Source organism: Sturnus vulgaris, chromosome 18, assembly GCF_052056855.1.
Source record: "Sturnus vulgaris isolate bStuVul1 chromosome 18, bStuVul1.hap1, whole genome shotgun sequence".
Classification (NCBI taxonomy): domain Eukaryota; kingdom Metazoa; phylum Chordata; class Aves; order Passeriformes; family Sturnidae; genus Sturnus; species Sturnus vulgaris.
Window position 1 is genome coordinate 3,514,520 of NC_142260.1, and position 25,897 is coordinate 3,540,416.

Genomic DNA, 25,897 nt, shown 5'->3' on the forward strand with positions numbered 1-25,897 from the left:
ACAAAAGGAAGTTAGTATCACACTCAACCAGCTCTTCCTCACTGCAGAAAAGGAAGGTTACTCACCTCTACTTGGAGGTTCTTTGGGATACAGTGCCCATTAATAAAGTTAAAAAATCATTAACAAAACACAGAATCAAGGGGAAAAAAAAACCCCTCAAAAATAAAAAAAACAATCCCAACCAGAAAAACCCCACCCATTGTGTCTGCACAGGTGCAAAGACTTCAGGAAAGAAGATGAAGCTCAGGTCCTGGGCTATAGCACAATGACAAAATGGTGTCTAGTATCCATGAGTCAGTTAATTTGTTTTTTCAAATTGGTTTTTTTTTGGAATTCCAGTTTATTGCAGCCATCTTTGGACTTCCTATGGGGCAAAAATTTCACATTTGCTTAAAGCAGCATTTAGTATCTTCCTCACAAGAGCCAAGATTTGGAATAAGAGAGTCAAAGAATTTGATTGAGCACATTTTGACAGAACACCATGGTAATTTGTAAATAGCTTTCTCCAACGATGATCCAATCAGATTCTATGCTGGAGACTAATAGACAGTAAGCTAATTAGCTGGAGGTGGCAAAAGAAATTTCAAGAAAGAAATTAGTATCTGAATTGAAAGTAGAATTAGGAAGTGATGATGATGTTTCCTGCAGAAAACATCATGCTGTTTCTGTCTGACCAAGTGGAAAAAGCCTAAGCAGGAACATTATTTTCTCTTTACTCCTACACAGGATTTGCACATCCTGAAATCCACAGGAATGATCTCTGGGCCCCCTAGCCCTTGAAATAATACTACAAAAAGGCAATTTAGATCTTAACAATTTAGTTAAATTAAAAGAAATGTACTGTCTAAATGAAAGGACAATGTCTATAGCACTGGCACTTAACCCAGCTTTATTTTGTGAAGAGTATTGTGTGTGTTTCAGAAAACAGTTTGACTGACATCAAAGGCTGTCATTGAACCAAGCAGATATCAGAATTAAAGACTGAGGGCAAAAATGTCCTTGTGATGGATTAGAGATGGAAAATTTGCCCCTTCATTTTTACCACACACAGCAGCATACAGAGGTGACTGAAAACATCTCCCCCTCCCAGCACAGGTGAAGTGGCATTTCTGTGACATGACCCCTCTCCAGTGCTGTACCACACTGAAGGTCACCACTGCAACGTGGATTTCAACAAAAGATGGGTGATGGAAATCCCAGTAACAATTCTATCCTCTTTAATTTTGTTTTTATCTCAGGAAAGAAATGCATTGCTTAGTCCTGCAATGCTAATGTGTGCTTTATATGCCTGGTCACAGGTTGCTCCATCTTTATCTTACAAGCCCTAATACAATCAATAATTCAGCCTGAACCAAGAAAACCCTTCTCTTGGATGGTGTTACTACATCCAAGAAACAGAAATGTTCTTCCTACAGGGTGGCTGACCAATAAATGCTAATTTAGGTGTAGAATGTCATATTTAGAACTACAATGCTCTGCAACAAAATTCCCAGAGAGGTGAAAGTAATTCAGAAACCAACTTGCAGGTTTCAAAGAAACATTTCAAAAGATCTCTACACTCTCCATCTCATATCTGAACATCTGTTAATAATCTTTTTTTTGGGGAAGAAGTTAGAAAACACAATTCTGTTGCACATGCAGTTTGGTTCCACACAGAAATTAAGTGCTGTGCATAATTTCTCTAAAAATATGTTCTGTGCTTCTTATATAACATATTGACCTCCAACTTCGCTTTGAAACTTGTGTAACTCACCACGAAACAGGAAATCACAAAAATGCTCACCAAGTTCCAGCAGGCCCTCCTTGTTCCTCTGTATCAATCCAGTAAAAATCTACTCCTACAAAGTCTCTGCTTAGCAAAGAATGAATTTGTCAATTTGAGTTTAACATCAGATTATCTCTGTCCTCTTCGTTTGCTCCACAAAGTGTTTTTCATTGTGGACTTCACTGCACACAACTTCTGCTGTGTGGAACTACCTTTGCTGAGCACTTTTGTTTCAACAAGCTTCAACTTCATTAAGAAACCCTACAAATATCCTCCATTTTCATTGCTGTACCTTCCTGAGGGAAATCTTCATTTTCTTCACACTTTAAAAGAAATAGTAACTGCAGAGGCAAGTATCTGTCAGACACAGCTGTTGTCAATCCCTTTATCTCCATAAGTAATTCTGGTGGGATTATATTATAATAATTCCACCAGAATTATTATAACTCCATAATATTCTGGAATAACTCCATAATATTCTGGAATAACTCCATAATATTCTGGTGGACATATGGCAATGGCAATATAAAAGGCTATATAAAATTATGAAAAGAAACCATTAGAAAACTACTACAGAAAAATCAAAGTGTTTGCCTTTCCATAACTTGGAGGCTATTCCTGCAGATTTTTTTTTCAATTTATTCTCTATTTGTACCAGGTTAAAGATGCCTCATGTGTATTTCAGCCAGGAGAATCAGAATTAAATCAGCTGAAGACTGACATTTGAATTGCCATGGGATTCACACCATAAGCATGTGGAGGAACTGGTGGAGCCATTAGCTTTGGCAGCTGCTCTGTCAACTATTGGTAGAACTTCCCTGATTCATTTCATTAATCCTTTCAACAAAACCTCATTATATAAATTTCAATTCATTGCCTTCATTGCTCATCACTCCAACTAAAAAATGCTCCCATAAAACACTGGAGAGATACACTCAAATAATGTTACAGCAATGAACATTCATCAGATAATTAGTGATTCACAAATCAGCCTTAATAGTCAGTCCAGACACTGTCTTAACATTAAAAACATTTTTCCTAATATCTTTGAAATAATGAGATTTTAAAGGTGCATTTGATACACACAAAACCTCATTATGCCTGATATAAATTGCTCTTAAAAAGAAGGAAAAACGTGGCTTTTATAAAGATATTATCTGAAGGAAAAATTATGGAGGACTATATAAAAATATTTAAACCACATAATCTTCAAATTACTTTCATGCCACTTGTATGGAAGTGCACAGTATGCTTCTTATAGGTTTTGAAATATTCTATGGAACACACTGGAATAGAGTCAAAATTTTTAGTTGCATTTTAGCCATTATTGGGGAGAAATGCAAACATAAACAAGACAAAAGAATTTCTTTGCTACCTTAATGAGTTTCTGGTACTCCAATTCAACCTCACATTTCCTTTTCCTCCATAAAGAAAAATTATGGCCTAATTCTGGGATCATTTCTAAACAACTATCAGTTTGATTAAAGAAAATACTGACTCACTCTTGGCATGAAATTAACTCTGAAAAAGCCATCAGCCTGAGACGGAAATCTGGGCAGTCTGAAGTATCCTAAACACTGCCTGTGAATGATGGATGTCAATGAACGTTATTTCCAAAATCAACGTTGCCCTAATATTACATTCTTATGAAAAACTAACTATTCTGATAAATCTTATGTTGGTCCAATCCCTGTCCAAATGATTCATTCACATTTTTCAGAACAGCTTTCACACCATTCCAGATTTTGACGTACGGGGACGACTAACACCAGATAACCCATTATATCCTGAAGCTTTGGATCCCGGGGGAATCCCTTCCCTGGCAGCATCAGCTCACCCGTGGGATGTGTGTTTTGGGATTTGAAGAGGCCCACCACGCTCTTGCCATGGAAGCCCCCGGCCCTGAGGAGCAGGGAGCTGTTCCTGCTGCTCTTCCAGCACACCACGGGCAGGCGGTTGTGGCGGTAGCAGCGAGCCACTCTCTGCAGGCTGCTGTCCTGCACCGACTGGGGCACCACCAGCAGCCCAGGGTAACTGCAAAACGGGGGGGGAAAAAATAATATATAATTGAACAATTAAAGTCGCTTTCAAAACGCTCAGCAATGGAAAAAAAAATAAAAAAATTTCCTGGAGTTACAAGCTGAAAACGCGTCTTAATGAAATGCACCTCGACTGTTCAATTCACTTTTGTTTTGAAGGTAATTTTTAGTCCAAGCCTAGCAAATACATTAAGAAAACTGCATTTTAAATAGAAATCTAATTATGAACAATTTGCAAGACTATCATTACTTATTTATTAATTATCATTACTAATTCAGTAATTACTAATTACTGGATTTTCATTTCAGGTTACATTTTATTTTGGTAGTATCTTTCTTCTCAACATATCTTTTATCTGTCACTATAATGAAGCTGTATTTTTAAGCAATAAAACAGAATTTTGAGGTACACAAATGATTCAGTATTTCCATTTTGACAATTGTACAAGAAATATGAGAATTGAAAGGAAAGAATGCTAGATTGCCTAAAGTATCACAATGAAACAATAGCCTTTGGTTTACAGAAAAATACATTTAAATTTTACAGTCAGAGTCCTTGGAATAGAGCACTTGACACTGCATTTTTGTTTTCTGTTTAAAACACTGCAGCACACTGACAAATCAGGAAATTCACTGATATAATATCTTTAAAGACAGAACACACAGAAAGATGGCAGTTTTGTTCATGCTAGTGAAATAAGTGATTCAAGCATTATGAAATATGATTTTCTATCTCCTCCAAAAAATCAAAAATCAACTTATGTGCCAATTTCATGTGTTAAGAAGAAACTAAGATGAGGAACAAGAAGCAGCTACTGCTTACTAAATAACTTTTGTTTCCAATACAATATACAATATTTCTGCAAATTCAATTCTTGGACATTTAATCAATGGCCCTCAGACAAAATAAATGTACATGGCATTTATAGTCTACACAGCAACCACAGTAATAGAGTAGTAGGGAAGTATTTATATCCTGAGACTTGTAATTGTTTCAGATACAGATAATTATATTTTCAATAAAAGCCCAGAGAATATTAAAAACTCATGGTTTTAAGGGAGGAAAGGATTGCCTGCATAATGTTCAAAGCATAATGAAAATGGACAGATTTCATGCCTTCATCTGCATTGTACTCCATGGTGACTAAAGAAAATCAGTACTCTAGACATGTCAGAAAACAAGAAAGGATCTGGTATTTTCCTTCTGTGCCCTTCTTCCTGGCAATTCCATTGTCCATAATGAAAGCAGTGAGCAGCCTAAACTGGCTCTAGAGAATGCAAATATCTTCTGATATGACTCATGCAGATAGGCTTTTGTATTAAAAGGAATTTTTGTGGGCAGTCTCAGTAAACTACATCAGCTTTCACAACAACCAAAAAAAAAAAAAGGACTTAGTAACACTGATGTGCTAAAACACAGCATGTGACTTTCAGCACATGACAAACTTTTAAAGTTAATACTTTCATGAAGCCAACTGCAACGCATACTTTTTAATTTGAAGAAAAAAAAAGTTATTTACAATTGCTTCTGAAGCTTGCTTTTCTATTTAGGAACAGAAGAGATTTTAAATGCAAATATATTAATGCAGATATACCTACATGTGTGTCCAGTTTCAGCTACTTAAGTGAGCTGATAAACTCACCTCCTGCAAAGGGAATACATCCTGTTCAGTGCAGTTATTCTCAAGTATTCTGTTTTTGAGCGAGAAGAATTCGTGCTGATGGTCCCCAGCCCCAAACGCTGGTAGTCCCTGAAGCAGGCTCTCTCCACTAATTGCTCCATGGTTGATTTTTCTGATGCTTTCAGGGTCCCACCAGTGTGCAGCTCACTGTCATCTGAAACTAAAGGGAACAATCTTACTGGGGAGGCCAGCAGGTACCCAGCAAACAAAGCTCCTTTCTCCTAAACAACTCTGTCCTGCTCTCAGTGATGAATGGCAAGATCCAGGACAGGCAAACCATAGTTTACCAAATTTACAAACACTAAAATAGTATTTTAGTCAGCAAACCTGATTACAGCATGAAGTTACCTACTGTGACTGGCATGGCTGACATCTCTCTAGCTAAAATCTCAGAGAAATTTATCTCACATGTTCATTTGAACTGAACTGAACACAGATAATCTTTCTTTACCAACTTACACATTTTTTAAAGATTCATTACATGTTCAAGATAAAAACAAACAACACAATTTTTATTTTTAACTATTTTCAGAAGTGGTAACAATGTTTCTAAGGCTTGGTTCAGCTCAGTGTTGTCATTTCACAGGAGATGCCTGCTGGGTTCCCAATGTCTCATTTCAGTGGCAGGCAGGACCTTTCTTCAGCCGTGCAGATCAGCTGCCCTTTCCAAAGCAGAAAAAACGTCAGCCATGAGAGATAAAAAAACTATGACCACAAGTTCAAACTACTCTGAAATTCAAGTCAAGCAAGGTCTTGGTACAAAACCTGCCACCTGCCTATTAGTGACACTTTCAACCACTTCCAAATACTTGTGAGAGCAGATTTACTGCTCACAGCATGTATCAGTTACTTGCTACCACCTCAAGCACTGAAATATGTGCATATGAGAAGCATTTCTTCATGCATGAGGCACTGAAGAGTATATGAGGATTTAAACTCGAAACAGGACTTCATAAAACTGGAATTTAAACTTACTTAGAAGATAAAAATTAGGCTATAATTAACATTTTACTGGCAGTAGACAACATTCAGAATTTACAGGAGTAGTAGCTCTATGAGGTTTTTTTTCTGTGCATCTTAGCATAAAAGCTAAATGAGAAATTTTCTTTGCCCTTTCAGCTAAAGAAAAAAAACTTCTCTATTTGATCTAAATAATAAAGTTGAACACTCTGGATCTCTCCTCTTTTTCCTCTTTTGTCATATTTGCCATGGTAAAAAGAAGTGACACAACATCTGAAATATGAAGTGCACTAATGAGAAACGAAATTTAAATGGATTTTAGAAAAAATTTTCTTGGGTCATACAAAATCTTGGTATTTAACAGTTTTGAATGGAAAGCTATAACTGACTCAAGATGAGGGTACATTTTGTGAAATATTTTTTCCTAAATGGATTTTTCTCCCATGGAAGCAGGTACATTGGTGATCAGACTTTGTAAAACACTCTCCTGTGCAGAAAAAACTAAATATAAGATCCCCTCTGCATGTCCTTAAGCTGAAGAGGGAGGTGAAGATATTTTGCTGTCTGAAGTTTAACATGATTTATTTGATTTTGAAAAAATAAGGAATAATCTCTCTGTTTTACTGTTCTTGAGATATGACTATTTTCAAAAGAAGGTTTCACAGTCTCTTGTTTCATTGAACACACACATAGGACCACTGTAAGAAAAAGAATTTACTAATGATTGAGAGATTCTAAGCTGAAAATGAAGAGATGAGCAGGAATTTGAGGGAAATTAGATGTTAATTGGCAACAACTAATAACTCCAGTACTGTGCCCAGCTTTTGAAATCACATTGCAAGTTGTATGTGGAGCACCTAAAGAAGCCTGAGAAAAGAGCAATGAAGATGATCAGAAGTTCATCAAGACTAATAAACAAAGAACTGAAAGAACTGCATTGTTTTAACAATCAGAAAACAACAGAAAAATATTACAATAGATCATAAACACATTATGCATTGCAATCAGAATGAGGGGAGTCTTCTATATGTATATAGTGGCAGAGTAAGAAATGAAGGGTTTAAATTGCAGCAAGATGATGTTTAGTCCTGAATCTCAGAAAATTGCTTTTCTCAAGCACTGAGGATGGTTTAAGTATTAGTATGAGCTGCCTACAGTTGTGGAAGCTCCACCTTTGAAAGCTTTTAGGAAGAAGTTAGGCAAACACCTATGAGGAACAGAGAAGCAGCAGGCATAAAGACTCACAAGTTATAATTTCATCTTTTTTTTTTAGGGAAGGAATAAAGTGACTATCACTAATCTTATACAGCACCCGTGTTCATGGAAGAACACTGTTAGTTTTGTATATCAGCAATGCAAAAACTCTTCAAACTTCATCATCAAGAGACTGAATACACAGGTTTGACTTGCTTGGTGTCTCTGGGTGAAAAATCACCCAGAATCACCCAGGTACAGAATTGCTTCTGACCCAAAGAACGTGCAGCATCACAACACGTGCTAACTCAGCACTTCAGGAAGATGCTGGAAATTCAATTAAGAATGCAATTTTTCAGCACTCTATGTTTTCCAAACCTTTCTTTTTGCCGATTTCTCATCATTTTATCTGGAATTAAAGAAGACAAACACTATTTTTAAGCTTGCCTGGAATGGTTTTCTTCCATTTCAGAGGGAACAGAGGCTTCAGTCCTGTTTTAGACAACTTTCATTCCTCTGCTCCTAAGTCACATGAGTTGCCTTGCTCAGTGACCAAACATGCAACAGGAAAATTCGGCTTGTTTGATGTTTGGAAGAAATTATCAATGTTTGAAGAACACTTCATTATCTCAGATGCCTACTTTTTTTTTTTTTAAAGAAAGAATGCTTTGACAAAACAACACCTGTTTATGTACAGGAGAATCTGGTTCCCTCTAGTGGTTTATTATAAATTAGCAGTGGTCCAGATAAGGATGTACAGACAGCAGCAGATGGGAGGAAAAGAGTCAAACTCCACCCCATCACACAAACTGCACAAAGTGCCCAAACCCCTTTCTACCTTCTACCCCAAAATAATTTCAACCAAAAATATGGGAAGTGGTATTTTCAGTAGTAATGAGCTCTGCTGCTTTCAGAAATCAATTCTCAGTTCCACATCCACAATAGTCTCCAATTTGCTCATTCTTGCACCTCACCAGTTACTGCTTTCCCATCACACACTAGCTGCAGATGTCACATGTCTCGAGATAAATGGAAGCTGCAGCCTCTGTGCTGTTTCATCTCCACTAGCAGGATGTAAAAATGATCTAAAAGATATATCTAAAACAGTTTGATAATTCAAAAATAATCTAGTACTTTGCTGTACCACTGACCTAAGTCAACTTCCTCTTCTCACTGCAAACACTCATTAAATGCACAGATTTGAAACCCTTCTCTTTCCTGCCTAGGAAAACCCTTCAATTCCTTGTTGAAGGCATTTCTCATTCAATACACCAGAATGGAAGCATAACAGGATAGATTTATTAAACAACATGGATAAAAAAGTCCCACTCTTACCAGAGACATCATCCTCTTCATTCCAGCCAGGCCGATTCCCCCTCTCCTCCACGATGGTTCCTGTTTTCTTCTTCAGTAAATACTGGCGCCCAATTGTCATCTTCCCAGCACGTTTTGCTCCCTTCACAATGCTTTTGGAAAAGGTGCTACAAATGCAAAACAACAAAAGTGTTTGGGAAGATTCATCTGATTCATCTGATAGCATTTATGGATTTCTACGAAGAACGCCAAAAAAAATTGGATTTAATTATTTTTCACTTAATACAAACAGTTATAAACTTCAGAAAAATTGCTTTCTGTATTAACTTTTAAACAAAAATTGTATTACTTTGAGATAAATTTGTGTCTTTTTTTTATGCTGGTAATGAATAAACAGATAGCATCTTTCTTTAGGTTTTTTTATTTTGCTAGTAATGTGACAAATCTAGAAAGTTGCCAAAGTAAAGGCAGGAAAGACAGAAATTACCTTTAAGTTTCAGGATTTCATGACTAGCTTGGGATTCTATTTCCTGTGTCAACAATGCACTAATCAACAGAGAATCACAGGAGCTACCACTCTGGAATTGACTAATGATGCAAATGGTCCAGTAAAAACTAATGTGTAATATAAAACTTGAAAGAGGACCCAAAGCTCAAACTCTAAATTAAAAACCAGTAGGGCAAATGCAGAGAGTAAAATCAATCCTAATCTATACTAGGCTATAAGTGGTCAGGCTACTAATTATAAAGTAATACACAATCTTATTTCCATTTGAGGTAGCATAGCTCAAGATGCCACTTCCATTTTGTGTGTTTCAAAATGTAATAAGGTGCTCCTTCAAATCTGCAGCCAGAAGTTTAGATAAATAATATAATTCCTACCCCAAATAAACATCTGTATCCTATTAATCTATCACTTACTCAGGAAATTAAAAGAGATACAAAATAGCAATCACTTATTTTGATATGATCTCCACTTGTGCAGAGCTGTCAGGTTGGTCAATGCATTTGAAGAAGAGAAGAGAAAGAAGAGAAGAGAAGAGAAGAGAAGAGAAGAGAAGAGAAGAGAAGAGAAGAGAAGAGAAGAGAAGAGAAGAGAAGAGAAGAGAAGAGAAGAGAAGAGAAGAAAAAAGACAAGAAAAAAGAAAAGAAAAGAAAAAAGAAAAGAAAAGAAAATAGAAAAGACCAGAAAAAAGAACAGAGAAGAAAAAAGAAAAGGCTGTACCGGAATGAAGTGTTCTTTTCTTTCTGTTTTGGTAGAATTATCTGTGGTGCTGCTTGGCCAGCTGCAAAGGCAAAAGTGCTGAAGATGGACTGAGGATAACGGAACTTCATCAACTGTTTCTTAAATATTTCCACCACTTCTGGACTTACTTCTTCATCAAATGCTACTTTAATTAACTGTGTATTAAAGACATGACATGTTAGAAACTGGAAAGCAATCTGAGAATTTCAGAAATTGAAAGATTCTAAAATATAGTAGCAAAATTGCCATACTTTCACAGTATAATGCCCTCCAGAAAAACACAGATATATGTACATATGTCTCATTTATTTTGATGGCTGTTACACATTTTAAAGAATTTTTTATTTCCTATTTTAAATTTACGTCCTAATACTGAGGTATCTTCACTAGGCAGCATCTGGAATTCTCGTAAGATCAAATACAAAATATTTTGGTAAATCCAAGTCGTAGTGCTGGCACTAAGACATCTCCAAAAGCTCAAATTCTGGTCACATGGGACAGCTTAGCTGGGAAATCATCTGCCAGCTCTGCCCCTACACTGGGAACTGAGGTTGGTAATGCACTTCAAAGACTCAGCAAGGCAGCAATTTCAGCATTCATATGTCACAACCATTCTATTTTTATTACTTAGACGTTCTAATTTTGGCCTCACCTTGCAAAGTATAGAAAACTGCTAGTAACAAAAATGTGATCGTGAAATCTGCTCCTTAAAAAGGAAATAACCTTGTGCTATTCAACACTGATATGTCCACTTGACTAAAAATGCTTTTTTTGAAAGGTTCTGGGGGAAAAAAAAAATCTCATCCACTGAAAGGAAGTCAACAATTCGGGGAAAACAAATAAGAGACAGAAAATACAGAATCCATAAAAAGGCCCAAAAGAACTCTAAGAATGTGGAGAAAGCAAACAAAGAAATTTGCTAGAACTCTATTTCTGAGTGCATACCTAGACACCTTTTAAATTCCTTTGCTTGCCATCTAGGAGGTGCATTTCATCCTTGCTTTTCCAATTTCACTTGTTTTGTAAATACTTTCCAAATGACTAATGGCTCTGTTGTTCTAGGACCTCCTTGAAAGGAGCTCTTCAGTCTTTTGGGGTTACACTGATCTGAAGTTTTAAAGATTTCAAGCAGCATAGCTGCACACCAACCCATCTGAAAATCATAATTAACAAACAAAGGGGAGGGGCTATTTCATCCTGTGTTGAACCCTGGCTGTTACATAGGGGACAGGGAAGAAACTGTTTGTGGATTGTTTTTGTTCTCATAACCTAATACAAAACTATGCTAAACAAAAGCAAAGATGATGTTTGACCCGAATCCAGCTCTGAAAACACTGAGCTGTGTCTGTATTTATCACATCATTGAAGCATGCTAAGTATTCTGGTAAAAAGATTTCTGGAAAATAAAAGTCCTCTCAAAAGTCCACAAGAATAACTTTTTTTTTTGCTTGTTTTACTCATTTGCATTCCTAATTTTGTGCTTTTGAAGAGGATACTGAAGGATGATTAGCTAAATGATGTTCACTATTGTAAGGATCTAGTAAAATGTTATTTTGTTATATTTTCAAATGTTGGAGTTATTGTCCTCAATGAAAATAAGCTTCTGCAGTCAGTCAACCCAGCAAAGTATTTCATATCTTAAGCCCTGCAGTCTACTTCCAGTCCATGATATAAAATTCTTTGCTTGCAGCTTTTGATCTCTTAGGGTTTGAGCACAGTTAAGATCAAAACCAAGAAGGAAAATTCAGGGAAGACTTCAAGATTCCTAATTTTTACAAATCCATCTCTATCAACTGCCCTGCAATACACACTTTTGTTGAACACATCGATGGGGATCCTACAGAAAATTCAAGATCTTATTGGTTCTACCCTAAAAACTCCTGGGAAGTGCAGCTTCCATGTGTGACATCCCATGACTTTCTGCCATGGATTTTAACAGAAAGATGGTGAAGAGCTGTGAAGAAAGCAATACTCAGAGCTTCTCCATATTGATTCCATGCAGCAGGAGGAGAGAGAAGGCAGGTTCTCACCAGCCTCCCATAGCCTCTACTTACACGAAGGGATTCTGGACCCAAACCAGACCTTCTCTGGTTCCAAAATAGGTGAGGAAAGCAGTGAAAGTAATCCAATGTGAAAATAGCAACCCTCTGTAAATACCAAGTGGGCCAAGAAATGCCAGGGTTTCTCTGAGCTCTGCCTTGTCTGTTGACCTTTCGGGGCAGAAAACGAGACTCTACACAAATACCAGGGCAAAGTGCTGCTCGTAAATATTTTGAGCTGACTGCAGCCACGTCAATTTTCACAAAACTTCCTTTTACCTGGAAGGTGGCTGAAGTGATCTGCAGCCCCTCCTGCATGCTCTGCTGCAGCTGGTTCTGGATGCTGATCTTCTTCTCCTTGGTGACGGAGGCGATGGGAAAGCTGCGGATCACGGTCTGCTCCCCCACTGAGGACACAACACACACACACAGCCCTGTCAGAGCACAGCACAGCCCTGCTCTGCTCACACTGCCAAAAAGGGTGAATAAGCACATAGAAACGTGAGTACAGGATCAATTTCAGGCAAAGTACCCGAGAAGTTGGCAGATTCCTGAAGCATTATTTGTAATCTGAATTTCTACTCTATTTCAGCAAAATATTCTCCTTCCTTCTGAGTCTTTCTACATGATGGAAATGCACCCCCAAAAACTAGGTCGGTAGGGGGTAAAGAAACAATTTCAAGTTTATTCAGATTTCATAATGCAATATATAAACAGAAATTATATACTTTGATATCTTCATATGTGACCATGAACTTCCCACAATAAATTTATACTTCTGAATGCCAAGCTGCTTAGAAACGGCACATATTAAATCATGAAAAATTATCATTCAGAAGACCTGACATATTAAGAAAATACTGTTATTTCCAAGCAATAATTTTAGATAGAATACCAAGTCATGAATATTTTTTCCTTTCACTTGCTTCCAGCATCTGAAAAAAAAACGTTTAATGATGTTGATGCTTGAATAGGTGGACAGGCCAGCTCAAAATCCTGCCTATCTGAAGGACCACAATTATCACTGTTTGGACTTTCTTACCCAGCTGATCATGAGGAGTGCCTTTAAATATAATCCTGTAAGTGGTAAGGAACAAAGCTCCTTCAGCAGGGAGGATATGAGGACCTCCAAGCAGTCCCCCTGTGGCTTCCTCTCTGCCATCAGGATCCAGCAGCACACGGAGACCTTCACAGACAAATTCTTCTCCTGGCAGTAAAGCTGGCCGTAGAATTTTGGGCTGATGCAAAAAAAAATGGAAGTGTAAGTGTAAATCAGTGTTATACCTCAGGCTAGTAAAAATATTTGGTTTTAAAAGCTTAAAAACAAAATTGTTATGACACTAGAGTCCCAAAGAAGGGAGATGGAGTTTGGACACAATGTAGAGAAATGGGTCTCAAACAGCAGTGGGCATGCAACAGCTTGTTTGTGATCAGAAGTCTGGCTCTGCTGGTTTCACATTTCATGAGACCAAAGCCAAGCACTTTATTTATCACTGGTGGAAATTTTCTTCTAACGTTTTGATATTTCCTCATAACATTATGAGAGAGAGAAAAAAAAAAAAAAAAGATGACTAGATTTCATGATTCCAATACTTGTAAAGAATACAAATATGTTTCATAACACTTGCCTTCTGTATTGGTGGAAGCCTCCTACTCTCACGATGGACAGCCTCCAGAGTCTCTATGTGCATTGCTACAATGCCTGGAAAGCAGGAACAACATAAATGCAGTCTCATATAATGCGAAAGAGAAAGCTGCCCTGTTATTAAAACTCTGATAATTCTGCAATTCTCAAATTCTGACATAAAGGAATCTGAGATTCAACAGCACTTTCAGTCTGGGAGAGAAATCCAACACTTTAACTTATCTGGAGGTAACCCAAATTAGAAAGTGCATTTGTTTAATTAGGAAAAGAAAAAAATAAAGTCTATAAAGCACCTTTTTGTGACAATTCCTACCTGGTATCATGCAGTGCAGGCCCTTGATGTGATCCTGTGTGACCCCACTTTCTGTGCAAACCTTGTCAATGAACCTGGTGATGAAGCGCACGACTGCGTTTGCCACGTCGTTGTTCTCCGAGTCCTCGAAGCCACTCTCCGTGTCATAGCTCTCTGCAACACTGCCTGCAATGCTGAAGGCAGAAATAAAAGCAGTAACAAGTGTCAACAGTTCAGCTGGTGATGCACATCTTGACACTTGGATAGACACTGAGAAGCTGTGGGGTTTTTTTTTCTAGTTATAATTTGCACACCTTGCTAAAAGCATATGGTGGTACCACAATTACATTGTACTTTCATTGCCAAAATTTCATGAATAGGACAATTTTCTCTCCATGAGTCCAGCACAGATAGACTCAGAAGAGAAAACAGCTTTTTGGAAGTGAGCTCTATGCCTTTTCTTCATAAAATCAAGTAAAGTATTTGCAACCCGTGGTAGGCAAATATCCAGCTCCATAGAGAAAGATACATTAAATGGATTTTTAGGTTGCAGAGCAAAGCAATCAAAAGCTAAAAAGATCATAAGAAAAAAAATTTGTGCATTAGATAAGCAAGCAAGTCAGTGGGAGATGTACTTTGAATGTCTAAAAATGCCTCCCATAATAATATTAGGGGCCAAATTCATAGATTGCAACATACACCACAAACAGTCTACTGAGCATGTCCTAATGCCTGAGATTAAACTTGTGCCATCAGCAGAAATGAGTAACTCCATGGGGAGTTTCATCCTGATAATCTTTCACTTGATGCCAGTGTTCTCACACAGTGTTCTGTAATTTTATCAAGTGAGAATTTGTACAGAGAGGTGACAATGAAGACAATAAACATAAAGGGAGGAAGGCTTGTTATGAAATGTCCTGGATTTGCATGCTAGGGAATGAATGGAACTGGTGTTACACTCCCACTGCTTCCTTAGTAATTTAACCTTTGCCATTGTGGTTTAGCCCTGCTGCTTTTTGTGACCTCAGTGCCTTTCCTCCTTTGCAGCTGTTGCACAGAAATGCTGATTTTATAGATGCTATACAAATGCTTTCTTGATTTTAGGTTCATACAGTGGTTATAAAAAAACTAACAGAGTGGTTTTGGGGCTGCTGTTTTCTTTCTCACCAAACCCCATGGTTGTCTTCAGCATCTGCATTACTAGATTAAAAATTCTTACTGGGACAATACAATGTTCCTTTAAATGGAAGTAAACCACTCCAGACAAAGTTCTGTTATTTGAGAGGAATCATGTTAAACTTCTAACTTGAAAGGAAGTGGAGATGCTGAAACAATCTGGAATGTAGAGTACAGCCATGTACCCATCCTGCTGGATGAGCAGTGGCCTTGCACACTCACCTGTTGGTGACAATGCTGTTGCTCCCACTCTCCCAGTCCCCAGTAGCTGATGTTCTCAGCAGTTTGTTCTTGCTTGTATCCAGTGGTACCAGCAGGTAGACCATGAGGTTGGCAAAATGAATGGCCTGGCTGAAAACTGTGCTTTCCTCATTCTGCACCAGCTCCTGCTGGGTCTGTTTATTAAGGGTTGGCCACAGCCTCAGCTGCTCAGCAGCCAGGTCCATTGCTGTCTTATCCTGGTCTGCAGTTTTCTCCTAGGAGACAGAGAAAGGAACATAAAGACATAAAAGAAATTATAAAGTTACATTACATTGACATAAATATTTGCATAAAGACATGGAAGAAATGATAAAGCTACAAAAAAGCTACTCTTTTCTTGTTACAAAACAATGCTTAGCCAAAGCTTTATTTATTAAATTGCCAACTGCTTCTTCAGTTACTTAAATTACAGATTCATTTTAAAAGAAAGAGCAAATAACTACCCTCAATAGGGTTTAAGGGGAGTTATGATTATAGGAACTGAGCTTTGAGAGCAGTTTACTGAAATGCACCAGTAGCACAATGTGGACAGATCTAAATAACAACACTGCCTTTAAGGTCTTTTTTATGGCATCCAATCTTCCAAGCTTCTTCAGAGTGGTTTACTGATTTTAACATAGCTGCTCTCCTCAGCTTATCCACTTAGCTCAAATAAGAACAAGCCATAAATCAGATTGAGAAATAACATGCAGCTCATGGCTCAATGCTGGCAATATTCTCCAAATTCCTAGGATGTTCAGGTGAGGGAAGCTTTTATATAAATAGTTTCCAGACCAGCTGAAACATTCATGTTTTTATATGTTGGAGTCCAATTCTAGCATTAGATTAAAGCAAACTAGGTAGATGGCACAGAGTCAAAGCAGAATAAAGGAATCTGGCAGCTCATATTAGTGACCTGAAGCCTGATGTTAAATTAATGAATGGCTAGGTGTCTTGCAAATGCTTTTTCCACATTAAGTTGAGCTAATATCAAATTATAATGCTTTGCAGATAAATGTAAATTTCGATTAGTTCTCATGTTATTGTACACTGTGTAATATGGGAAAAAATGAAAGAAAAACACATAAAATTGGAAAAACCCTAATTTAACTCTCTGTAACCTAGGAGACAATTAATATGTGAATAAAAATCTTACTTTAATATTTTAATGTGTTTTCCTACCTTTTGTTTCAACTGTACTGCATGGTTGTCATCTTTGGCTGTAAGGTAGAGGGAGCGAACTTGATTTTGCACGTTGCTGTAGAAAGTTGTTTCCCAAAACTGCTGGTTAGTCCAGATAGGATGATCCTGGACACAGGTGTAAGCAAACTGACTAACCCCAGGTGCTAATTTCTGAAAGCAAAAAATGTGCAAAGTTGACAAGTCATTCCTATTATTCCATTTCTTTGAAAGCTATGAATTCAGAACTAACACACACACACGTGTGTGTATATATATGATTCATATATATACTAATAGATCAACTTTTGTACTGCAATATGGAATAGAGAAATGATCTCCAGTCCTGTGCCATTCAAGAGATCAACACACAGGGAGGTTGAGTTTAATGCTAGTGCAAGGCATGGTTTTCCTGATTCAGAGTAGAAAAATGAGAATTGAGGCAAGAATTTTGAGATAACAGTACAGAAAACATTTGTAATATAAAACATCTTCCTTGCCAATAAACCACAGTATTTTTAATAACCTGGTCGTACAACATAGAATCAGTATTCAAACAGATGAAAATGATTTCTCATTTTATTTAGAACTGTAGTAATGAAATTTTAAGTAATAATAAGTGTCAACTGAGTCCTTCCAATAAACTGCATTTGTTGCAACAGCAGATTAGATAAATCGTTATCTTCAGTGTTATTTACTGAACTGTGTGACCCAAATGCAGTTCCTGAAAGAGTTCTAATTTGGGTATGTTCTTTGAAGTCACAAGGGTCTGGATCACTGGAAAGTCTCAAACAAACTCAGAATTGTTACAGCATTAGTCATTATGAACGAACTATTTATTTCAAGTACATCTATTTATTTAGGTTGCACTAGCCTCCCAGGGAGTTGTTTAATATTCTTGATAACCACATATAAAGAAAGGAAATTTATTTCAATGACCTGAATAATGAAGAATGAAATCCTTTCTCATATGTTCTTACTTTGTGATAAAACAAGGCCACAAAACAATGTGTTGTATACTGCATGTAGTAAAGAAGCAGGTCATCTAAATTTGTGCTTATGATTATTTCTGAAGAAAAAAGTACATTACTGGGTGTCTCATTTAATGGCTATCACTCACAATGCTCCCCATACCTGAATCACACTATAGCTACAACTTAAATTGTACTTTAGTGATTATGTTCTGAATCACTTTCCTGGAGAGCATGGATACCACTCCATTTAATATTTGTAATTGTACAATTGTACAGAACAGCCAGTACTTAAAATATTTCCCTAGCTGGCATTTGGGCATTCAAATGGAGGATAGGAAATTACAACCAAAAAATTTTGCAGTCTGGTTTACAGATTTTCAGTTTTGCAATTCTTCAAACTGTGTTTTGCTCACCATGCTCTTCCAAGTACAGCATGAACTGCAAGTCCTGGTCATGTGCCATGTACTTATTCCCTATCAAAGGTTCTTGAAAATTCTATATCTGAGGAAATGCTATGTGGCATGCCAATAAAATTTACCCAGTTGAAGTGCCTTCCTGTGCTTAAGCCATCTAAAAGTATCATTTTGATTTGATCATGCAGAATTTCATCAAAATTTCTTGGTAACCTGTTAAGAAACCTACACCTATTCAGGTAATGTTAAATGTGACTTGGTTTCTTCAGTGCAGACTGAGAGAGCAGACAGATGTTTGTTTGATGCCCAGGTTTCAGATGTGGGGCAGCTGCTGGCAGATCACAGGAAATGACAACTGATCCAAACTGATCCAGCTGTTAATTCCAGAGCAGCTCAGCACAAACCATGTCCTATTGATCTTTGGAGGGATTGCTGGACAATCCCTTGAGAAAACCTCATCATGCAAAAGGCACACCACAGGACCCACAGACTGATCTGGCCCAATCACTGACCTACCTCAACCCCCAGATGCACAAAACCTGTGTTTCAGAGGAATATGGATGATGGGTAAATCGTGCAATAAAAATGTGGATAACTTAGCTCGAAAGCAAAGGTTAGTGCTAAATCCATATCATAACTTTTACTTTGATTTATTGTTTTTTCACTGGGATTGAAATCCCAGTCACAACAGAACTGCAAAAAGGGAGTATGAATGTCCAGAGGGGGAAGGAAAAAGGGGAAAGGAAAGTAAAAGGGGAAGGAAAAACAAAAGGAGAAAGGGAAAAAAAAAAAAAAGTCTGTTCAGGCCTAGCTAGCTGGTAGGGTTAACTCACATCAATTTGTGCAGTAAATGCACACAAAGAAGTGAACTGACTACCAACCCCTTCAGTTGCCTTTGATGCCTCAACCCAAATCAGGTAATTGTGTAAACTGGGTAGAAAAGGGGTGATCTTTGACACAAACTCGAAAGGAAGTTTAAGCTCCTAACCCTGGGTCTAAAGAAATAAAAATGAGATAAATGATTTTCACATGGGGACAAACATGACAGGAAAGCTGAGGGGCTTTCAGATTCTCTTCCTGTGCTCATAATTTAAAACCATGAACAGTCATGTACAAAACATAATTTTTAAACAATGAAGATTTATGGTCAAACATAATAATGTAAATCAACATTGACAATAACTCCTAGACCAAATAAAAAAGGTTTGTTTACAAAAGCATGAAAGAAAACACATCAAAAAAGCTCAGTGATCATAAATATTATCATAAATATTATCCTTCTCATCACCTGCATGTGTTGAAACAAATGGCAAAACCTGATAGTGGCCAGAGCACAGAATCAAAATCAGAACTTGCAGTTCCTGGCTCTGCCAGTTATTTTGGGCAAAATCATTTTGGATTCTTTTCTTGTTTGGGTTAGTTTGTTTGTAAAAGCAGCAGTAAGAATACCAGCCTCAAGAAGCACACTGTTGTTCCTCTGCAGCCTAAATCCATGGACTAAAAATACTCTTGGTACAAATAGAAGTTTGCAGTGTCTATATTCCCTATGCAGAGAGTGCTTAGTCAGCCCACTTCCCTAGAATGGAAACTCATCCAACCCACCCAAATGTTTACTGCTGCATTCAAAAGAATTTGCTCAGATCTTCTCCAGTTTAAATAGAACAGTAATTTGGTGTTTTCCATCAAGAAATACTACATATATAAAACATATCTTCACCTAGCTCTCCACAGGGCAGCTAAACTACACCAATATTTGTGTTTTTTCTCACTGTCCCAATAACTCACTCCTGCCAGACAGAATGAATGCAGGAGGCAGCAAAAGAATTTCCTACTTATAAGGGAGGATTTAGGGACTGACAGCTTAAAAGAGACCCCAGAAGAAAATAATAAAAAATAGTTCTGAACTGATGAAGTCCTTATTCTAAAGCTGTCAGTAGGACAGAAAGAGCATTGAGGTGTAAATTGTAACAACCGACAGAAAACCAGTTAATTTCTGCAAAGGATATTCAGTTCTTTACATAGATTAATGAAATTTTAAAAACCCTGAACACTCCTTTCCTAAATTCCAGATGAAACAGACCTTACCTCTATCAAAATAATTAATTATACACTACAGTTTGGGAAAACACAAGGTAGGTTTGGGACTTGTGTCCTAGGCAGGTTCCTGAATTCAGGAATTATCTTTCCATTATTTCCACCTTACTGAGAGGTACTGGGTAAGAGTTTTTTCCCTGTTTCTTGACACTGGATACTTCTGATTGTGAAAATTATATTTGCAGAAATATGCACCAGTTCCAAGTCTCCCAAAGTTGCTGTGGGGTCCAGGCCCTCAAAGAACATTTCTGTAACATTATGTGCTGGTGACTCAGTAGTCACTACTCTTTACACCACAAAAGCTTAAAGAAGGAAGTTTATTATAGCAAAGCAAAGGATACAGCTATTAATTGTGAAGTTGAAAAACTATTTTCAAACCATAAAGTATAAAAATCAAAGTATGAATATACCTAACCACTCTTTTCACACAGGATTTTGCTGCATGTCTCTCAGTTATGAAATGAAGGGGAAAACTCAACAGTGAACTATTTTATAGAGAAATCCAGTTTACTTCAGAAATAAAGTGTATTTCTGTCTCCAGCTGACAGCCTGAGTTATTGGTTTGGATATATTTGCTGAGCAAGTGAAGCAGAACAAGTGAGGAGGAGGAGGATGCTGAATGCAAAGAGCAGCTTCCTCCCCAGCTCCTCCAGGAATCACTGCCTGGGGGTTTTCCAGCTGCCCTGTGAGGAAGCTGCTGCAGCACCTTTGCATCCAAAGCTCTTCCTCTCCCCTGCTGCCCACAGCTATCCCTGGCAGCTGCGAGTGTTAGAGATCATCAGGACCCAGTGGCACTGCCAGTTTAAAGAGCTGCTCAGACAAACACCAGCAACTACTGCACATCTGGAGTGGGTACAGCAGGCAACAGCTGCCCAAGGGATGCAAACCAAATTCTACACAGAAACATGTTCTAAGATGTTGGAACCCTGAAGCCTGGGAGTTTTGAACTTTCTGTGCTTTCTGACACTGACAACCAGGAGAACACTGCTTTTGACCTGAGGCCTTGGAGAAGGCTTCCAAAATTTGAGTGATGGAGTTAAAAATCACGGGTGTGTAGTTAGAATGGAAGTGTGTGATTTCACATGGTGAAGGGTTTTGAGTTTGGGGTTTTAGAATATAGTAATAGGTATGGGACAAGATGGAGGGGTTTGGGCATGGTCTCTTTCTCATTTTTGTTCCTTCCTCTTCCTCCTCCTTCCTAGTTTCAGGTAGTAGTTTTTGGTTGGATAGAAAATCCCGCAGTGCGGGTCACGAGTGTTTGGTTATTGAGTCAAAAGTATAAATAATAAAGGTGTTAGCTTCTAATTGAACTGTTTGGCTTTGAAAGGCCTTGTAACCAGCTCAATTCACCTCCATTTTGCTCACTTTTAGCTGGTAGCTAGAAGTGCTGAAGAACTCTTGGCACTTTAGATAAGATTTAATAAACAACCAAGTCTGAACAAGAAATCCACCTCCTTTGTGTTTTAAGGATTAAAACTGAGTGAAGGCAGAAGAAAACGAAGATAAACCACTAATTACACTACAAGCCAGTCCTGCAGTCACATCTATGCTGTGCACACACAGATCCTGGCAAACCCAAAAAGATTTCAAAGCTGGATCAAGCCTCCCTGACTGACCAGCAGGACTGAGCCTTATTTACATCCCAGCCTGCAGTGTGTGCATTGTCACAGAATCACAGCCTGGCCTGGCTTGGCAGGCTTCTTGGAGATCATCCAGCTCCAACCCCCCTGCCATGGGCAGGGACATCTCCACCATCCCAGGGTGCTCCAACCTGGCCTTGGACACTCCCAAGGATGGGGCACCCAAAGCTTCTCTGGGCAACCTTCCCTCATGGCTCATCATCCTTGCAATAAACAATTTATTCTTATTATCTATTCTAAATCTACCCTCTTTCACTTTAAAAATGCACATACTCCAGCAAGTATAATTGTATATGAATATGTTTTCAAGTCTGACTGTGTGTTGTATGGATAACGTCAGTCAAAAAATTCAGTTCAATGAATGGCTTTCCTATTTGGTCTGAAGTATAAAATTATACCCACACGTATTGTGCACACAAATGTGGGGAAATGTCAAAAAAGCATGAAGGAAGAACTGCAAAGTTTCTGTTAATTTCTATTTTACTGCTTTAGAAAAAAAAAAAAAGTGAAATACTAAATTGAGTTTCGTCTCCAACCTGAAAATCTCGGCAACAAAAAAGAAAATTTGCCCGCTCTCCTTCCTTCAGAAAGCCACCAAACCAGACTCAAGACTGACTTCTATTTTAAAATAAAATAAGCAGTAAAGTGGTCCATTACATGGTTTATCTACTATTATTTCACCATGAAAAATAAAAGGAAGGTCAATTCACTCATAATTCAGCGCTACCAAATCACAGCCAGGTGCACTAAACCAGCAGAGGGCAATAGAATTCTAGAATTTTGCACAAATGGGATGTAATTCTGGATGGAGCTTTATTTACTGTATACATTTTCTGGCAAAAGTCACTTAAACATCTAATTACTCATGGTCTGTAATCCTAGATTCCTGAAGGTCATGTGTAATTTACTAGACATTACTTCAAGCCATGCAGAATACCTCACATTTCTACATAGATTTATCAAGAAAGATACATGCTAATACAAAGTTTTCTGTAGCATTAAACAATACATGTAATAACTTACTTCTTTCTCCAAAGAGATAAAATGAAATTTAAATAGTTCTGTTATACAAAGAAAGAAAGGAAGCTAAGATTGCATGTTCAGATCTCACAAAAAAGAGGGAAGACATTTTCCTACCAGAACTTCACAGCTCTAAATAAGGTTAAACTCCACAAAGCAGATAAGAAATAGTTTGATTTTTCTCCCAAATAAAGTTTTTGTGGGCTAAATCCATTAGTTAAGATACAGATTTCACAAATTCTCAGTTGAAGCGTTGAATCCATCTGAAGAGTTTTCCAACCTTTGACACAGTTATTTTGAAAATCTCCTAAAAAGTCAGGGAATCCCTTTGGATCAGGTGGTTCAGCAGTGAGTGTGCACCTGTGAGTGCACTGGAATGGTGGCATTGGCTCTACCCACAAAAATAACCCACAGCAACAAAGTTGTTATCCAGGTCTGTGCTCAGAGACAAATAAACCCTGTAAATCTCACAAGTTTATGGGGTTTATCTATATTCAAATAATGGTTCTTAGAATTATTGATGATCTGATTTGTAACTTAAAGCCCAGCTAAATAGAGCATCTAAATAATCCCCCAAGGGGATAGATAGTAAAGCAACTACTTTAAGTTATTCTGTCACTTCATTCTAGTAGTTCTTTAATTACTATTTCCTTCTTCTCTGTCTTCACAGGTCAAATTATTTCTGAGTTTCTCTCAATATGCAGCATTTCCTTATCTGAAGGAACTATTCAAACAATGGTCCTCAATAGCCCTCCAGAATGGGATGAGCAAATTTGAAAGATGTAATAAGGGTACAATACAGAATATAAATTGCAAATTCATAAAATTTTAACAGTAGCAGATCTCACCTTGGCAATAAAAATTAGATATACACTATACAGTTCAGGTGAAAGAAAGAGGATGCACAAAATCAGGAACTGCAATGTTATGGAGAATTCTGAAAGTGTGGACAAGAAAAATGAACTTGTACCCTGAGCTAAGCCATTTGAGGGATTAACCAAAATCCCAACAGACACAGAAGATGATTGTGGAGGTGCTTTATAGACAGGACATTGCCAGGAGCAGCTCTGCCCAATGATGAGATGCAGTTTTGGTGAGTGCAGTGCATGAGGAAGGGGAGAGGCACACACCTGCCCTGGGAATTCTTAGTGGCACAGTGCTAAGAACTCGTCACAACGAGCTGATGGGGCATGCACAGGATCAGAGAGCTGTGATGAATCCGGGGAAGGCAAGAAGAGCATCCTAGCAACAATTCCAACTGCAGGTACTGTCACGAAGGGTACAGAAACAGCAAATGCAACCAAAATGCAGGGAGATATGGATGAAAACAAGAGCAGGAGATACAAACTCCAATTATGGGCTTAAATCACTTGGATGTGTGAGGAAGAAAAGCAGTTTTGACACCTCAGTTCTTTGGTCAGTTTAAATTGTTGATGAGCTATCTAGGATGGCAACTGAGACACTCACACAGAAGCAGGCAATAAATACACATAAATATATCAGCTAATTCTCCCCCTTACCATCTGTAAGCATTTGCTCTGTCTCTTATGGAAACATAAAATAAGGCTGCTCAAATCATGAGGGATAATAATGCTCCAATGAAATGGAACTCAATGAAGGAAATTGTGTTTTCATGCAGAAAGTTCCACTCTACTGGGACAAGGACGGAGCAAAGAGGAGGCAAAGTTGAACTTACACATATGGAAAACGCATGGGGGACTCTGTTACTTCATTTACATTCCTTCACTTTAAGGTCAGAAGCTTTACTAGATTTTAATTAAGCCACCAGAAATTCTTTCATGGTGAAAATTTGAAGTGAATCAGAATTTCTGTAACACTGTAATCCCCCCTAGAAGTAACAACGTAAAGAGACGGGCTGTAACGAAATTAAAATTGTAAAACCAGAGTTAGGTATCATTTCTAGAAAACAAGCTCAAGTGAAATCAATTACAAATTATGTGTTCCAGTATAGTGGAAATGCAGCAGAAAGATTCTCCTTATTTTAGCAATAGTGGATAAATTTACTACAAAATTTATCATTACGTCTTATTTTAATTGGGGGGAATTTCCTTTTTTTATTCTTCCTGACCAAGTACTTCCTCCCACGAATAACTAAGGAAGGGAACTACAGATTGCTAAGTTATGTTTTCCATGATTTTATCATTCTAGGAAAGCCAGCTTCTTCAACAGAGCAAAGTTACCACAGTAATTAATTTCCTAAATTCCTTGTAAAGACATGTCAAAAACATTCTCTAGTTTCTCTCCTATTAATATGCTAACCTGTTGTATTTTACTTTCCTGTTTAATTTCTTTTTTCCCCCACCTAAAAATGGATTTGGAGGTGAGACATTCTTTACTGCAAAGACATAAGATGCATTCTTCTAGCATGTATTATGTATCCATTCAGAAGCAAAGTGCACAAATTAAAATTAAAGGATCAGAGGTGACATTTGGGTGCCTCTGTTTGCAAGGGATACTGCAAAACCATTTGATCATAACTAACAAGAATCCTCAGGTTCCTGTTTTAACTTGTAAAGTATGTTTGCTTTTACAAAAATCATTTACAGAAGTGTAATATTTATATGAAAAGAACTTTTAATGGATGGAATAAAAACTTGTGACTGGAGGAGTGTTTGGAAATATTGACAAAACTTTGACCATTGCCTTAAAAATGCTCTTCCATGACCCCATTCATATTCATAAGCACCTGCCAAGTAACCACATTATCCTCTGTCAAAAGTCAATAAAATCCTGCTTTTAGGTCATGTCTATAAAAACCTCAGCCCTAATTAACCTACTGCTGCACAGAATTACCATTAACATTAATGATGACTATTATGAATAATGATGACTGTCATCAATCATGAACAATAATGATGACTCCACAGCTTCCTCCCAATGCTTCAAACTGCCTGGCTTCAAGTATTATTATAAATTATATTATTTCAAATGCATATTGTAAGCTCCTGAGGGTAAGTATCTTCA

General features: G+C 37.6%; 1 protein-coding gene across 7 annotated transcripts in view; it reads right to left on the reverse strand.

The window, feature by feature from the left end:
* Window positions 1-25,897, reverse strand: part of SBF2 (SET binding factor 2) — a 231,263-nt gene that overhangs the window by 31,786 nt on the left and 173,580 nt on the right. For all 7 annotated transcript variants that reach the window (XM_088175608.1, XM_014876284.2, XM_014876287.2 and 4 more), the window contains 10 exons: window positions 16,775-16,945; window positions 15,575-15,828; window positions 14,198-14,370; window positions 13,868-13,941; window positions 13,282-13,477; window positions 12,519-12,646; window positions 10,180-10,355; window positions 8,976-9,121; window positions 5,448-5,646; window positions 3,603-3,799 (listed from right to left, as the gene is read on the reverse strand). In XM_088175608.1, the coding sequence (XP_088031734.1) occupies window positions 3,603-3,799; window positions 5,448-5,646; window positions 8,976-9,121; window positions 10,180-10,355; window positions 12,519-12,646; window positions 13,282-13,477; window positions 13,868-13,941; window positions 14,198-14,370; window positions 15,575-15,828; window positions 16,775-16,945 (1,714 nt within the window). The remainder of the gene's footprint in view (window positions 1-3,602; window positions 3,800-5,447; window positions 5,647-8,975; window positions 9,122-10,179; window positions 10,356-12,518; window positions 12,647-13,281; window positions 13,478-13,867; window positions 13,942-14,197; window positions 14,371-15,574; window positions 15,829-16,774; window positions 16,946-25,897) is intronic.